This window comes from Varanus komodoensis, unplaced genomic scaffold (assembly GCF_004798865.1).
Source record: "Varanus komodoensis strain SLA01 unplaced genomic scaffold, ASM479886v1 scaffold18_3, whole genome shotgun sequence".
NCBI classification, from domain to species: Eukaryota; Metazoa; Chordata; class Lepidosauria; order Squamata; family Varanidae; genus Varanus; species Varanus komodoensis.
In genome coordinates, this window is record NW_025335549.1 from 14,877,523 (window position 1) to 14,892,886 (window position 15,364).

General features: G+C 48.3%; 1 protein-coding gene across 4 annotated transcripts in view; it reads right to left on the reverse strand.

Moving 5' to 3' along the window:
• Window positions 1–1,318: 1,318 nt before the first annotated feature.
• The window catches only part of CHRDL1 (chordin like 1), a 28,815-nt gene continuing 14,769 nt past the window's right edge, over window positions 1,319–15,364 (reverse strand). For 2 of the 4 annotated variants that reach the window (XM_044427471.1, XM_044427468.1), the window contains 6 exons: window positions 13,207–13,274; window positions 9,389–9,563; window positions 5,883–6,077; window positions 4,864–5,055; window positions 3,819–3,908; window positions 1,319–1,449 (listed from right to left, as the gene is read on the reverse strand). In XM_044427471.1, the coding sequence (XP_044283406.1) occupies window positions 1,319–1,449; window positions 3,819–3,908; window positions 4,864–5,055; window positions 5,883–6,077; window positions 9,389–9,563; window positions 13,207–13,274 (851 nt within the window). The remainder of the gene's footprint in view (window positions 1,450–3,818; window positions 3,909–4,863; window positions 5,056–5,882; window positions 6,078–9,388; window positions 9,564–13,206; window positions 13,275–15,364) is intronic. The other 2 variants (XM_044427470.1, XM_044427469.1) reach the window with 2 other exon arrangements.

Consider the following 15,364-nt stretch of genomic DNA (forward strand, 5'->3'; position numbering starts at 1 on the left):
GTGCGGGTGCAGGCTGCGACTCTTGCAGTGAAGGCTGACCAGCTTGCGAGTGTGTGAGCAGCTGTCCTTAAAATAGCAGAGAGGAGCAGCGCAAGAGCTTTACTCCTCTGCTTCAGTCCCCATCTAGATCAGGGAATGTGCTCCATGCAAAGGGCGGCAGCCCCTCCCCTATGAGACCCATGCCTGCTATTTTATTCCATAAAACATCCTGCAGTGGCTAATTGTGTGAGCGGTATAATAGCTCGCATTCACTGCAGCAGAGAATTGCAACCATAAAGGGCCATTCCGTGCTCCCGCGATGTGGCTACGTAAAGGCAGCCCTGCGAGAGCGAGGCCTGCGGAACGAGGGACCACCGGAATACAGCTCTGGGCTAGCTGCACTGTCCTAGCTGTTCACATTTCTTTCCCAGGATGTATCGACAGCACAGAAACGTGCAAGCCAGTAAAAATGAGCCTTTCTCCCAAACTCTGCGGGGGGAGGGGGCGGGGACAGGAAAAAAAGAACGAAGGTGGCTAATTCGGCTGTTCGGGGGCCAAGTACACATTCCATGCTAGTGCGTGCGAGGCTGCCTTTTGCTAGTTTTCCAAAGGCGACGTTGCTTTGGAAAGTGAAGGAGATTTAGAGTGGGGACAGCGTGGGGGGAAAGGGACAGCTTAACCCTTCCGCCATCAGCTGTTTTTCAGCCCAGGACACCTTCCACAGTAATTTCCCCTCTAAGGGATTCCAGCTCTATCTTCATGAAGGTTATGCTATTCTCCTCCTTGTCTATTTGTAACAGCTCCCAAACCTACTTTGCTTAAAAGAAAAGGGTGGGTGGGAAGGCGTAAAGGCACAATTACACATGATAGTATGCCGTGTGTCATCAGTCTGAAACCTAACTTTACATTTTCCAGCTCTCCAACAGAGTTGTCTTTGTGTTTTCTTTTCCAGTGAGGAACACAACAATCCACACGAGTCATTCAAAACTTGCATTCAGGAGAGGAGACTCTGTCGTTGCTGACTTCGGTCCATCCACTTGGCCTTCTCCTGATCAGACACTTGCCAAAGTGAACCTTTCCAAAGCCTTGAAGCAAGGACCCTTTGAAGTGAAATGAGAACCCGTCCTTCCTCTCCAGTCAGCAATACAGAACCTCCTAGTCATTCAGGGAGATATTTAAAGGCCTGACACAGATCTATGCACAAAGCAGCAATGAGATGAATATTGGCGTTATAAGTTTGGTTTTTAGGGCACTGGAAAGACAAGCAAAACACGTCCACAGTCCAGTGGCAGATCCGTGTCTGTCCCGCTTTTCTCACATTTCCCTCTCCAGTGCTCTCTTAACAGTGGTCTTTTTCAGACTTCTCAAGATACAAAACCTTTACCAGATCTTCCAGTTCAGTCCTGCATACTCGGCTTTTGCACATTTGATTTATCTGAGCTTCTCCCTCGCTGAATATTTTCCACTGGCCTAAAACAGACAAACAAAAAAGCAGGGGAAAATCAGCTTCCAAGCAGAGAGGACAACAAAGACACGACATCTGGTTCCAAATTGAGGAGAAGATGCCATTCATGCTTGCATGGTTTCCTTAAGAGACTGATGCCCCCCCGCCGCAAAAACAAGCAAACAAATAAACAGCACCCTCCGCCCCGTTTGGGTCTTGCTGGTTCATACAGGCCAGGTCTGTAACTGGAAGACTATAACATAAAGTGGCCATGAGCAAAGAGGGCACCATTCCGTCCGGGTCTGTATTCTTTCGCGGGATCAAAGTTGCAAACATCTGGCCAAAAACAACTGTGAATTCTGAATCATCCCAATGCCTCACTATCGCGTAGCATGGAAATCTGAAGTCAGTCACGGAGTATTGCAGAGGAAATGCAGGGTGCGCTTGTAATTTCGAGGCGGTGGGCTGCTCTTTCTCCCTTCAGAGCTTCATCACCTTTTCAGCCTGCATCCTTAACTAGTTAAGTGTATTACATGCGCACTGAGTTGTTATTATTGCTACTTTACACTTATACCACACCTCTCTTCCTTTTACAAGGAACTCCAGGTGCCTTACAAGATTCTCCTTCTCTCCACTGGATCCTTTTCTCATATTTTAGCTTGAAGCCCCTACTGCTGGGAACTGAGTCCTAGGAAAAGTGGCAGTTCAGTCCTTCAAAATGGGGTAAAAACCCGGGAGAAAAGGGACTGGGCCACTAGAGAGGGCATGGCTATTTGACACACCCTGAAGGGCTGGTTCAGGACTGAGGGATGGAGGTAGATTTGGCTGCCAGGCTCATAGTTTCAACCCCTGCAGTACAAGAAAAGTTCTACTCTGAGTAAACTGTGAATAGAATCCGGTCCACTGTGGAATAGACAGATGCACCTTCTCCACTGATGCAGCAGTAAGGGAGAGAGTGCCTTCTCAAACAACCTGTTCTCAAGCAGATGAGGATGTTATTCCCCAGTAACAGAATCTTAAACCTGGCCTGGTAGCAAAGAGGTGGCAGGTGTGACAAGATGACCGAGGGACATCACTAGCTGCAGTTTCTGCAGGGGGCTTAAAGGCAGCCCACATAAACTGGGTTCAGACACACACATGCAGGTTCAGTAAGACTTGAATGGGGATAACTGGTAAATTGTGGGTTGTTGGTGAAATGTAGGTTATCATGTGGTCTGAACCCAGCTGTGCTAACAAGGCATGGCTGAAGCAAGAACGACACATGAAGAGAGCCCATGGCTTGTTGCTGAGTCATGAACTGTGGGCTGTTCAGTGCAGGGGTTTATTTCAGCGGGGTTCAGATGATCTGATAAGCCACCTCTCAACCACAACCCACAGTTGATGTTTCACAACCACCCACGACCCACACTCAACTCAGGCTGAGCACACGGAATGCTCTACGGTGAATCTTGAGACCACGAGGGAGACATTCCTTTTCATATCATGCTCACTTGAAGGCATCTCTGAAGGGTCACTCTAAGGTTTGGCTTACACTGCGAAAAATTCCAAGTTCGTAATTTAAGAGCAATGGCCTCTGGCAAGCCAGCGAGGAGCTGTTGGGTGACGGAGCCCTTGCAAAATACCTCAGGTCAGGTTTCCACTTGGGTCCGAGGAACTGTGCATTCCACCCATCTCTTCATCTCAGAGATTTTTGGAGCTGATGAGAGATGGGCTAAGAGTGCCTGAGCTTGGCAGTACTTCTGAACTCCCAGTAGACCTCAGCTCTTGATTTGCTCACTGGCCATGTAAACAAACTGGTCAAAATGAAACAAGGGGTTGTTTTCCTAGTATAATTGACCATACAAACAGTGGTGTGATTCACACTCATGACATGAAGGTCAGAATATGTTCCAAGTGTTAGTCCAACACAGAATAAATCCAGTGAAATGTTAGATTAACACTGGCTGCAACCCCAGTGGCTGTGCTGGAATAAAAGATCTGTTTCGTTTGTTGAAAGTGCTGCTCCAGAGGATTCAGTGTTACATTCCAGAACACAAACATCTGAGGACAACGGTGCATTTACTGCAATCGCCGTGCAATCCTAGAGACCCTTACCTGGATGCCAGTCCCACTGAATTCAGTGGGGCTAATTTCTGAGTAGGCATTTGCAGAGATGTGCAGCAACCATTGCCCAGGGATGGAGGAGATGGAAAGCTCCTTTGTGTCCAACACACAGAAATTGGCACCCTTAGTAGATTAGGGCTGCTGTCCTATGCAGACTTCCCTAGGACTAATTCCCACAAAACCAGCAGAAATTCCTGTGGATTGAAGATGCTAGCACAGGTGTGGGTAGGCAAGGTGGTTTCATAGAAAATATTCTGATGCTGAGCGATCACGATAAGTAGGGTGGACTTACTCAGAGTGGTCCTCGTCATCTGCTTGAAGTGGGGCAGTTCCATGAACGCCTCCTTGGATACCGTCTCTGTATCAAAATGGCTCAGGATACCTGCGGCAATGCAGAAGAGCAGGTTGGGAGAGGGCCTGCACCATGTCTCCTGGCTCCGGGTCTCACATTCCTTGATTGTGCAGGGGAACAACAACTTTGCAGGGGAATCGCAACTTTGCGGCATGCAAAGCATCATCTGGATTTTCAGCGTGCCTTAACTTTCCCTAAATGCTGATGGCAAGTGAAGGGATCTAATGATTTAATGCCCAGCCCTTCCTCAGAGCCTAGTAGAGCTGGAAGGGGCCCAGAAGGCCACTGGGTCCAACCCCCTGCTCTTTCAGGACACCAAGTTGCACCATCCCACCCAGGTGGCTGTCCAGGTACTTTTCGAATGTCTCCAGTGTGGGAGAGCCCACCACCTCCCTAGGCAGCTGGTTCCAGTGTCACATTGCTCTGACAGCGAGGAAACTTTCCCTGATCTCTACCCCGAATCTGGGTCAGCATAGCCCTCCGCATGAGAGTCAGACTGCCAGGCATCATGCCAGCAGCCCTCCTAAAAGAATTATCCCCTGCTCTTCCCTCCGCATTCCTCTTTCCTTTTATGTCATATCTTTTTAAGCAGCAACCCTGTGGCCAGAGATGTCCTGTAGGATGTTCTTTCTTAATTACATTTGAAAAAATCTGAGCAGGGCTGTGAAAGCCAGTGCAGTGCAGCAGTGAAGAGGATGGGTCAGGGACGCAGGTGACCTGGGTTCGAGTCCCCACTCAGCCTGGATCCAGCTGTGTGACTTTGGGTCAGTCACAGACTTTCAAAACCTATCCCACAGGGTTGTTGGGCTAAGATTGAGAGCAGGAGGAAGAGAAGGATGTAAGCTGCGAGTTCGTGGGAAAAAAATGGGCTATACATCCAGGAATAAATACATGAATACCTATTCTGTATCGGATTGCCCCCAAACACAGCTGTCTCGCCATCTCTGCCCGGACTGATGACAGAAGGAGAATGCACTCAGCTTACCCTCCCGGATGGTCCACACGTGGATCTCCACCCGTGATGCCTGATTTCTTTCCACAGCTATTTTTCGGAGGGTTCCCCCCTCCTCCGTGAGCACAGCTTCATAGACTGGAAGGGTCTCTTCACCGCAGAAATAGACCTTCCTGTCGGCAGTATGGCTTTCGATTTCTTCTGCAAGAGGGAATAAAGTGTCACCTCCTTGACAGATGGATCGATCGAGCCGTCCCCTCCCCTCTTCTCCAAGGAACACATGGCAAATCGCACTGCCCACAAATTAAATCTTCTGTGCTTATAATACCATCGTTCCAGTGGGGGAAAGGCAATGGCAAAATGCAGAGAGAGGCAATGCAGGGCCGGTCGCCTGCTCTCTGGGTGTCCCTCTCCCGGGGTGCGCGTGACTGCAGGAGAAGGAATAAGCCATGGCGCTTCACTTGCCCGCTGCCTGTCCCAGCAAGACCCACTCAATGACTCTTGTCCCTGCAGGTTGCCACATCCTGTGAACTTGGGGGGCATGGCTTGTGGGGAGCGGCAGCAAGCCAAATTATCCAATAAGCCACTCCCAACATGCCGGCCCACCTGGGCTGATGTGATCCGGAACCTGGCTAGTGAGGGCAAGCAAGCAAGTCAGGCTGGCTTGCCATGGCCCAGCAGGTGGGAGGAAGCAACCCTCTTGGCGTCTTTGCTCCACATGGCAATGCAGCCAGGACCTTGCAGGTGGACACAACGGATGGCTGCCTTGCCATGGCCGGCTGGAGAAAGCTTGGAATGACGCAACTTCCTTTTGTCTAAAACTGCATGAAGTTCCACCCTAGTGGCTGAAACAAAATTTAAACCAGCAAAGAACCACAGGGCGGTTATTTTTCCATGCGCCAACCACGGCAGTGCAAAGCTATACATACTTACTCAGGTGTAAGGCCCACGGCGTTATGGGGCTCGCCCTGGGGAAACCGGCAGAGCTTCGTTGCTCAGGAGGCTCAGCCTGAGTCATGGAACATCCCCTCTAAATCCTTGCCAATTCCTACCTGGGCAGACTTTGCAGCATTTCCCTTCGATCTTCTTTGGCTGCGTGCAAGGATACTGCTCAGGGCAAGACACCTTTTTGCACTCCTGCTTGGTGACATTGCAAGTACACAGCACGCACTCCACAATTCCATAGGATCGGAGCGTGGGATGCCAGGATTCCCCGTGGGAGTAGGTTTTTCCATTCGAAACACACACTGATGACCAATGAGAGAGGGGGAGGGAAAGGGGGAAGGAAAAGGAGACCTTAGATGTGCGCAGCATGTACCCAGCAGCCCAAATCTTGCCCCCAGTTGTATGTGCCGGGGCACACACACCATCAACCTGGCCACAAGGCCCTGGCTGTGCGCAGCTCAGAAGGGACACGTTCTTGTGCACGTGCATTTTCTGTACATATCAGGGATACGTGGGATTTTGGATGAAGACAAAAGCAAGGGTGCAGGGTTCTAGGCTCGTGTTTTCCTGCCTCTGAGTTTATGCCTGCCTGCCAGATATGGTTAAAGATTTCATGACGAAAGGCAAACTGAAATTAGGAACACTGAAGATTTCTTCCAGTCAGAATCCCCCACCCCTCCAGGCTCTTTTGAGGCTCTCTTGATGCAGATCTGAATTGCCACGCTCAGTGCTCATGTTTAATGCGGAGTTGCTGAGATTCGCATGCGTGGACTTCTTGTGGATCCAAGCCAGAATGCCACAGATGCACTCAAGTTCTAGCAGCGTGATTCTATGCAAGCAAATCAGGAGTGAACCCCATGGAAGTCCTCCCAGAGAGATGTGCAGAGGACTGCTGCTGCTGTTGTTATCTGCCAGATTTCCACGACAACCGAGAGCTGGTGCTGCGGCTACGCACACCTAGCTGGGAGAAATCTGCCAAGCGAGACGGAGAAACAAATTGGGCCGGCTGCCATGCAAATGTACCCTCAGGGCCTTTCTAAACATCTGCAGTGAACTTCATGGCTGCTGATTTGGAATGCCAGGAATCTGGAGTGGTGTCGTTTGCAGCCAAATGTGTGACAACAAAACCGTGTCTTGTATGGGAGTTTCTCACCCATGGAGACGCCGCATCCTCTCTTCCCTGGGGGAAAGCAGTGAGCTAGCAAGTGGCCACTGCAACAATTTTTTTTTTTGCTGTGGGCCCGGTGGAGACCCGCTGCTACCTTTTGTGGCATTTTCTGACTCTACAGAGAGGACTGGTGTTAGAAAAACAGCCACAACAGCCCAAGGCTTGGAGCATGCTTTGTACACTAAGGCTTTTCACAGTGGAAAAGAAAAAAAATCAGTTTTCTAGGCATGCGTGGAGTGTTTTCCTACGGCTACTGGGAATGAATAAGGAAAACACACCAAAGGTTAAAAGCAACAATTCACAAGCAAGGATGAGCGTATCTCATGCCACATGGGTGGGAGTGTGTATGTATGGGAGTTGGCTCAGAATTTGGAAGCTAGAGCTCACCTAGTCATGTACTCTTAGGGGATGTAAACAGAAAATCGATGTTCTCCAGTTTGGGCCAGCGTTACTGACTAGTCAGAGTCAACCTTTGCACTTAATCCTAAGTCAGGAGATGTGACTCCCAGGCAGACTTTAGATAAATCCCCTTTGAGTCTTTTTTTGACATTAGTTAGCTTCCCAACTCAAGCTAAGTTCAGCAGCTTGAGAAAGATGCAGGCAAGCTGGAAAGGGTTCAGAGGAAGGAAATGAGGATGACCTGGAGAGTGAAAACAAAGCCCAGTGAGAAGAGATGGAAAGATTGGGCATGTTTAGTCTGGAGAAGACTGCGGGGAGATGTGATCACGCTCTTCAAGTACTTGAAAGCTTGCCACAAAAAGGAAGGGCAGATCTCTTCTTGATCATCCCAGAGTGCAGAACATGGAATAATGGGCTTGAGTGACAGGAAGCCAGATTCCGGCTATATATCAGGGAGAACTTCTGGACTATGAGAGCAGTACAGCAATGGAATAAAAGTCCTAGGGAGGTGGTGGGCTCTCCCACAGTGGGGGCCTTCAAGATGCAACTGGACAGCCATTTGAGAGGGATGGTTTAAGTGGGAGCCCTGTACTGAGCAGGGGGTTGGACCCCATGGCCTTATACAGCCTTTCTAACTCTATTATTTTGCTACTGTTGCAACTTGGGGATTTTCTTTTTAAGAAACTCGCCTGCAAACCATGAGGAGTGTGTGTCAATTTCTCAGGAACTCCCAAATTGGGAGAAGGAGGGTTGCTGGCATGTCCTTCTCAGCCTGGGGCAGTTGAGCCTTACAAAGGGCCATAAGAATCTCAAACTCTATGATAGCCCTGCCTCTGACCTTTTGAAGTTACCACTCCAGTTAATTAACAACACTCATACTAATTGCATTGAAAATAAGAAAAAAGGCCCTGTCAGCATTCTTGTTTCCATTCAGGGGGAAACAAGACAAAACAAAACAAAGCAAAGGCTCTTGGACTTTCCACAAAGCGGTGCCCAAGCCCCTGAAAACTGCCCCCGTTGTGGGATTGCACATGGGAAATGTGCTATTAATTTGAAGGCTTTTTATGTACCGAAGCAAATCAGTTAGAAATTGCTTTGATGATATCTCTGCAAGTGAACTGGGGGTCGGAGACACTACAGCAGGCGGGGACTTCTTGCTTTGAGATCCAACATGAAACATTGGCTCGAGCCAAATGTTATTCCATGATTGTTCAGGTGGATAATAAAGACTCCATAGCCAACATTCCTTCAGTTAGTTAATACCTTAAAAGATTAGTTGGCCATAAATCAAAGGCTTTCAATATGTCGTGGGCTACTTGTGAGAGCCCACGGACTGTTGGCTTTGTGCAGAACCGCTTTTTCGGCATCCAGATCTTTCTAGTCCTCTGGAGGTTATGCTTTGCGGCCCTTCAAGGCCAGCTCACACAGTCCTGCTGCTGGAAATTTATGAGTCTGTTGGGGTGCTCAGCCCCTGCTCTACGGGGCCCTGAAATCCTCATTAGAACCTGAGAGTCTTTGATGGAACCAGTTGCAGGATTGTGGCTCGACTTCAGGGAGCAAGCCCAGGGCTCCACATCCCAGTGACCTCCAGAGAAGGTGAGAGATGATGTGCGGGGGGGGGGGGTACAGTGGAAAACAGAGCTGGTGGTAGCAGTGGTTTTGGGAACCCATGTTTGGCACTCCTGCTTTGAAGGAGAACAAGAAAGAAAGTAGGCATCTTTCTTAAACTGTGAGCAGAAGGAATGGGAGGGTTACGTCTGGATCCCCCACCCCATAAAATTCCATGAATAAGGCCGGCTCATAAAATCCTTGCCTGGAAGCACCTTCAAGCAGAGATCTCCAGAGATTACATCGGGTTTGGTGCAAAGATTTTGCTTACAAAGATATTCAGCTTTCCCCACCACCACGAGGTCTAGACTTCTTATGTCCAACCCATAACCATTCAAAATGGAATGCGCTCCTCTCTCAGCCCTTCAGATAGGAGACAGTCCTCTAAAGTTCTATAATCAGAAGAGCAATGTGAAAAACAATGAGATATTCCTCTACCTCGCCCGTGCTTATGCTTGTTGTTGAGCACAATCTGTACTATGGTCCCGGAGCCCTGCTGCAGGTCCGGGAGGGCTCCTCTGTTGCTCCTTCCACCAGCGAATCGTGGGATGTTGGCCGTTTGCCTGGGATTGTTGGGTGGTCCCTCATAATGGAAGCGATGTGGGGAGTGCCTCTGAAGGGTAGACAGGGAGAGAGGGAATGGAAGATCCTCATGAGAACAAAGGCATTTGGGAAGGCTTTTGTATGACTTTTCTTCCGGAGCCTCTGTTGCCAGGTATACATCCTAAAAGGAGAGCAGTATCCAAAGGGGTAGTTTGATGACAGGAAAACCAACAAAGAACTTGTAGCATCCTGAAGGTTAAAGTATTGGTGGCAGCAGAAGCTTTGTCAGGATAGAGCCAAATGCATGCAGTGGACAATGAAAGGAGTCAGCGGGGCATCATGGTGAGAACGGTGGACTGGGAGGGACTCTCAAGATCTGGGTTCCAGTCCCGTTCAAGCCATGAATGCGCTCAGCAACTGTGGGCCGGTCACTCATTCTCATCCTAAGCTACTTCACAAGGTTGTTGTTATGAGGATCAGATGGAGAAGTGGAAGGTACTGTATGCTGCCTTGAATTTCTTGGGCGGGGAAAAAGAGGATATAAATGTAATAAATGAATAATTATGGGTGCATGGAGGTATAACAGAAAAAAACCTAAAAAGAAAGCCAAGAGGGAAAGACTGACCATTATCCAATTAAACATTTTCAGGTAGCTACCTGATTTTAAGCCTCTCCCAGTTCTGACAGTTAATTATTTATATTTATTGACATGTGTCCATGTCCCTCTTGGCCTTCTCCACTGTCTGTTCCATGCATTTGATGGTTGGGTACAGATCAGCAAAGCTTCATATGATGGACTTCCAGTCCGAATGCCCTTCTATTTTCAGATCTATTCATTCCAGTCTATTCCTACCCAATCCTCACAATATGCAGGCAAAACCAGCACTGGTGTTGCCAACTCAGATAAACATATTGTGGGAATTTATTATTACTATTGCTACTGTGATGATGATGATGCATTTATATATCCTGTCTTTTCCCTCTTGCAAGGAGCAGTTCAAATTTGGTTTAAAGAAAACAGTCCCAGCTGGGGCCTGGCAGCTGCCCTGTGGCACATGGTACCTCAATAGCACCCATAAATTACAGCAGCTCCTTCTAAATGTGCACAACTGCTTTGAAAGTAGCACATGCAAATATTTTGCAAATCTGTATCTCCCTTTCTCCTCATTTTGGTGAGGGTTTCTTTTATTATAGTTCTCTGACCTTAATCCAGTGTTGGAGCAAGCAGCCCATCAAAAAGAAGACTGCCTCAAATAGTGAAGGGAGATACCCGGCCACCCTACATATACCAAGAGACTGCCAGCCATACTTGCCCCGAGAACTGCATCCCACAATCGTCTCTGAAGTTCTGGGGTTGGCAGAAGGCAACCATTTTGTTTCCCAGCCCATTTTTGTTTACAGTGGACGAGTGGATAAGCCTCCCATTTCGGTGAGCTGATAGTGCACTTGGCCTGAACATGTGTCCAGCCCTCACTGCCTTGCTGGGGGCTGAGAGAGCCAGGAGACGGCATGGGCAGAGGGGCAGGTCTCTTACCTCTACCAGCGCCCCACAGGGGCTGCCATGTTTGCATAGGGATGGTGCTCTCCTCACCCCTCAGGGATCCCCCAGGCAGGCACACCTGGTGCTGGCGTTGCAAATGCCGTAAATGCTGGGCAAGGGCCCGAAACCTCATTGTGTATTTTTAGGTGCCCGTTTTTACTTGGGTTTTATATCGTAGTTTTGAACTTGTAAAGAATCTCTAGTGTGCTGATTGCATTCCAGTGTGTTCTATGGTTTGATTGTTCTGAACGGCCCACAGGGCTTGGGCCATTGGTCAGTAACATACTGGGTAGAAACAATAAACAAATGAATGAAGAATGAAATAAGGCTGGAAAGTGAGTCGTTTTCTGGAGCATAGCTGGAAAAACTGATGGTGGTGAAGAGAAGCCAGTAAAAGCTCATTTGGGAAAGTCCGGGGCAGGGATCAGCAGCACTCTCCGCTGGCGCTGGGCAGGGGTTCTAGCAGCTGCCTCAAGATGCTAATCCCGGCCTTGCCGTCACATCTGGGATCTGTAAGGCACCCCCCACCCCCTGTCAGTTTAGCTAGTGGCTTGAATTTCCTTCTCTTGCAGAGTTAAACATGCTTAAGCCCATTGATTCCAATGGTACAGCTCACTTAAGTCTGTTTTGGATTATGTCCATTATCTTGAGCAATGAAAACACGCTCACGCACACGCATGCACGCTTGTCAGCATTTGTTTGCTTTTGTTAGGTTTTGCTCTTCGATTTCAAAACACTGATCCTTCGCTCCAAATTGCACTGTTATAACAATCAGTTATGCTGGACTGAAAGCCTGACAGCCTGGTTTCATAATGCAGACACCAAAATCAATGCAGAGGCAAGTTCAGTTCCTTGGTCTGAACTGGATACCCCCTCCCTCCCCCTTGGGAAGGACTCTGCTCCAAATATAAGTTGCGGTGGGGCAGGAGGCAGGGGCATTTTCCAAAGGAAGAGAGGCTACTTCAGCTTTCTCCCACTTGGTGACTTCTAGATGTGTTGGACTTCAACACCCATCCTATCAGCTCCAGTCAACATGATGGGAACTGTAGTCCAGCACATCTTGGGGATGGAGATAAGAAGGGCCATGCTGGACCAAAGCACAGGTCTATCTAAACCAGCTTCCTATGGCCTAATGGATGCCCATGGGAAGCCAGAAGGTGGGGAGGGACTCTCATGCCCAAGCAATTGGAACTGAGAGGTGTACATTTTAAAGGAGAGGAGGAAACACACAGCCACCAGGCCCAGACATGCCATTAAAGGCCTCATCCTTCATGGCCACTCCTGAGTTAGTCTGATGGCCCACCAGGCTGAAACCTCTGAACTGAACCTTTGCCTGCTTTCTCGGATGGCCCCTTCACTCAGAGTCCACCTCAATCAAGATGGGACAGCTGAGGGCATTGGTGGCTGGAGGTTCTGGGGGCTAAATGCCCCAGCATCAGAGGTGCCGTGTCTATGTCGGCCAGTCTTGGAGGATGCTCGGCCCTTGTGACATCCATCTTGAAGAGTCTGGTTGGCTAGTCTGAAGAGGAGGAAGCCGGACCTGATGGACCTTTGAGCAGACCCGGTAGGGCTCTTCTTAAGTTTTCCAACACTACACCCCAAAAAGAGTCTCCAAAACCTTTGCTGAATCAGTGGCCGCAGAAATGGATGCAGCCGCTGTTTGGATTGGCAAGACACTCTACCCTAACCACAGAAATAAGCAATCGTCTACATTTCCTTTGCCACTAATTACTTTTCTTAAACAAAGGATGTTCCTTACCCTTTCTTTTGCCCTGAAGACAGGACTGTGAAATATACTCTAGTTTTTGTTTGCATTTCAACTCTTCATGGGCTGTGAATAGAGAAACTACTGCCTAAATGGATGGCTGAAACCAAAGCGTGCCAAAGAGAAGCTGCCAAAGAGGAGAAACGAAGCAGTCCTCTTCAAATGTCAAGTCACTGGGCTCAGCAACGTGCCACTGGAGTCTCCAGTTAATTTGGTTGACTCCTCGACTTCTAGAGGACGTCTTCATGACAAATATTCCTTTTGCTGCTGCGAATTTTTTTTGTCCCGTTCTCAGATTGAAACAGGGTTAAAAACACACACACAGAGCAATGAACTTTTTTTGAAGACTTTGTTAGCAGCCCTGGGGAATGTTATTTTCTTTTTGATGAGATCAAGGGCTTGACTTACAGCTTCTCTGTTGGATGGCTGCCGAAAGATGTCACCGTCTGAGTTGTCCCATGAAAGCTCCCCCTCACCTGTATACAAGAGACAAACATGACGTATTACAGGGGTCAGTGTTGACCTCACGCCCACCAGGGGATAGCAGAGCAAACATCCACAAGTGCAGCATGTTTATTCACTTCTAGGAAGGGGGCACAACACTTTTAGACCACATTCTGTTTTTGCAGTGATCTGCAATTTTTGTAGACAACAACACATGAATCTAAACTTGCACAAAAAGTCCTATTTAAAGACAGATAAATGTGCATGCTTCAGGATAGTTTTATTTGTTCCTCAAAATATGTATTTTAAAATGGGTGGTGGGGATTTTCTCAGCTGCAAATTGTCCTGAAACATCCTGGAAGTGCTAAAGTTGGTAGATAACTAAGTTTAGATTCACACATTAGTTCAAGGGCCATGAACCACAAAGCTAGTGATATCAACAACGTCAAAGCAGCCCTGTGTGGGAGAAGGATGTAAGATAAATGGGAGAAGGATGTAAGAAACTATGTACGAAAGCCATATTGCTTAATAGTTTGGATGGCTGCTGAGAATAGGAATAATTTTGGCCAGGGGAGCAGAGCTTTCAGCCAGGGGCCAAATCTGGCACTGGCTTCAACCCTTTTTCTTTCACGCCAACCCATCACAGCTTCCCGGTAATGGAATTTGGCTTTCCAGCTCAGAGGAGTTCTACACCTCCAATTGAGGCAAACAGTCTGGAGCCATAATCCAAGAGGAGATCACTTAATATGCCCACACCCAGTTCAGGCATCCTGTATCTGTGTACAGCAAACATGTGAGAAGGAAGAAGATGCTAGCTTTGCCCTTTCTTCATTTGCATTCCACTCCCCATCCTTGTAGAGGCAATTTTCTGAAAAAAGACATTCTTTTGTGCCCATGGACATGCTCCAGAACACTATGTTTCAGCATGCAAAGTCCCATGAAGAACCTTCAAAAAGATGGGGTGATGAAGGAATGGCACGGGGGCAAGGCCGTTCTTCCCTTTCTTCCCCTGTGTGGCATTCCTTGCTTTGGAATGGCTGAATATTCAGGGATTCAGTCCTTTCCAAGGTCTGGAGAGCAGTGTTAGTTCAAAGAAAAGGCTTACAGGACCTTGGACAGATCATAAGAGATGGCTGCTTGTGCCAAAGGCATCCCAGTTCCAATTGAGCTCCTTTATCTTTCCTCTCTCTCTACTCTCCTCCCGAGGAGTGATGGTATTTTAAGTCCTTTAGCCCTGGAACTGAGCACTCCACTGTCTTTCTGTTAGTTCCCAGCTGCTGTGCACGCTGCTGAGGTACACGGACACTGAGGTGGGGGACACCTGGCATGCTAAGTCCTTTGCAGGAACGGATTCTGGTGCTCCTGGGCTTTGGGGTGGCCAGGTACAAAGAGAGAGGGCTTCATCCTCTAAGTGGCTGGGTAGAAGAGAGAATGTTGGCAGGCACAGCTTTTCAGGCAAGCTACACCTGCCAAAATGTCTCTTCTCCTGAAACAAGCCCAAACCTTGTTTTACAGGTGCTTAAGTGGACTCCGGGGGATGGTGGAGGCCTGGAGAAATGCTGTCCATGGGGTTGCGATGGCTTGGACGTGGCTTCGCAACTGACAACAACTCCATTGGGTGACCACCTTCAGGGCTGCAGTCAGGGCCTGCGTTTTTGTGGGTGACAGCAGCAGCCTGGATCACTTTGGTTCTTCCACCAATTCATGACTCCTCACTGAGCCTCGGGTCACGACAAAAGTCACACAATCTCATTCTCTCCTCCTCCTCCCTGCACATTTATATAACAGCCCAATCCATCCACCGGTGAAGCATCTAAACTCATTTCATTTCGCTGAAAATGCTAGGGCTAAATCTTAAACCCAAGAACATGGCAAAAATTGTGCAAGCATGTTGCAAACAGAATTCAGACTTCCAGGCACTTCAGACTGACCGACATATCAAATAACAAACGCTTTGCTAACATTTCATGTAAGCAAACCGCTCCATCAGAGCCATGCCAAACCAAAGGTTGAAACAACACTTATTTTCACGGTGCTAATACTTTTTGGTTACTTGGAACAATGATTTGAATAAAGTGATGAGAACTCTGTTTCCAAGCTCCAGGTTTTGAAAACCCTGACG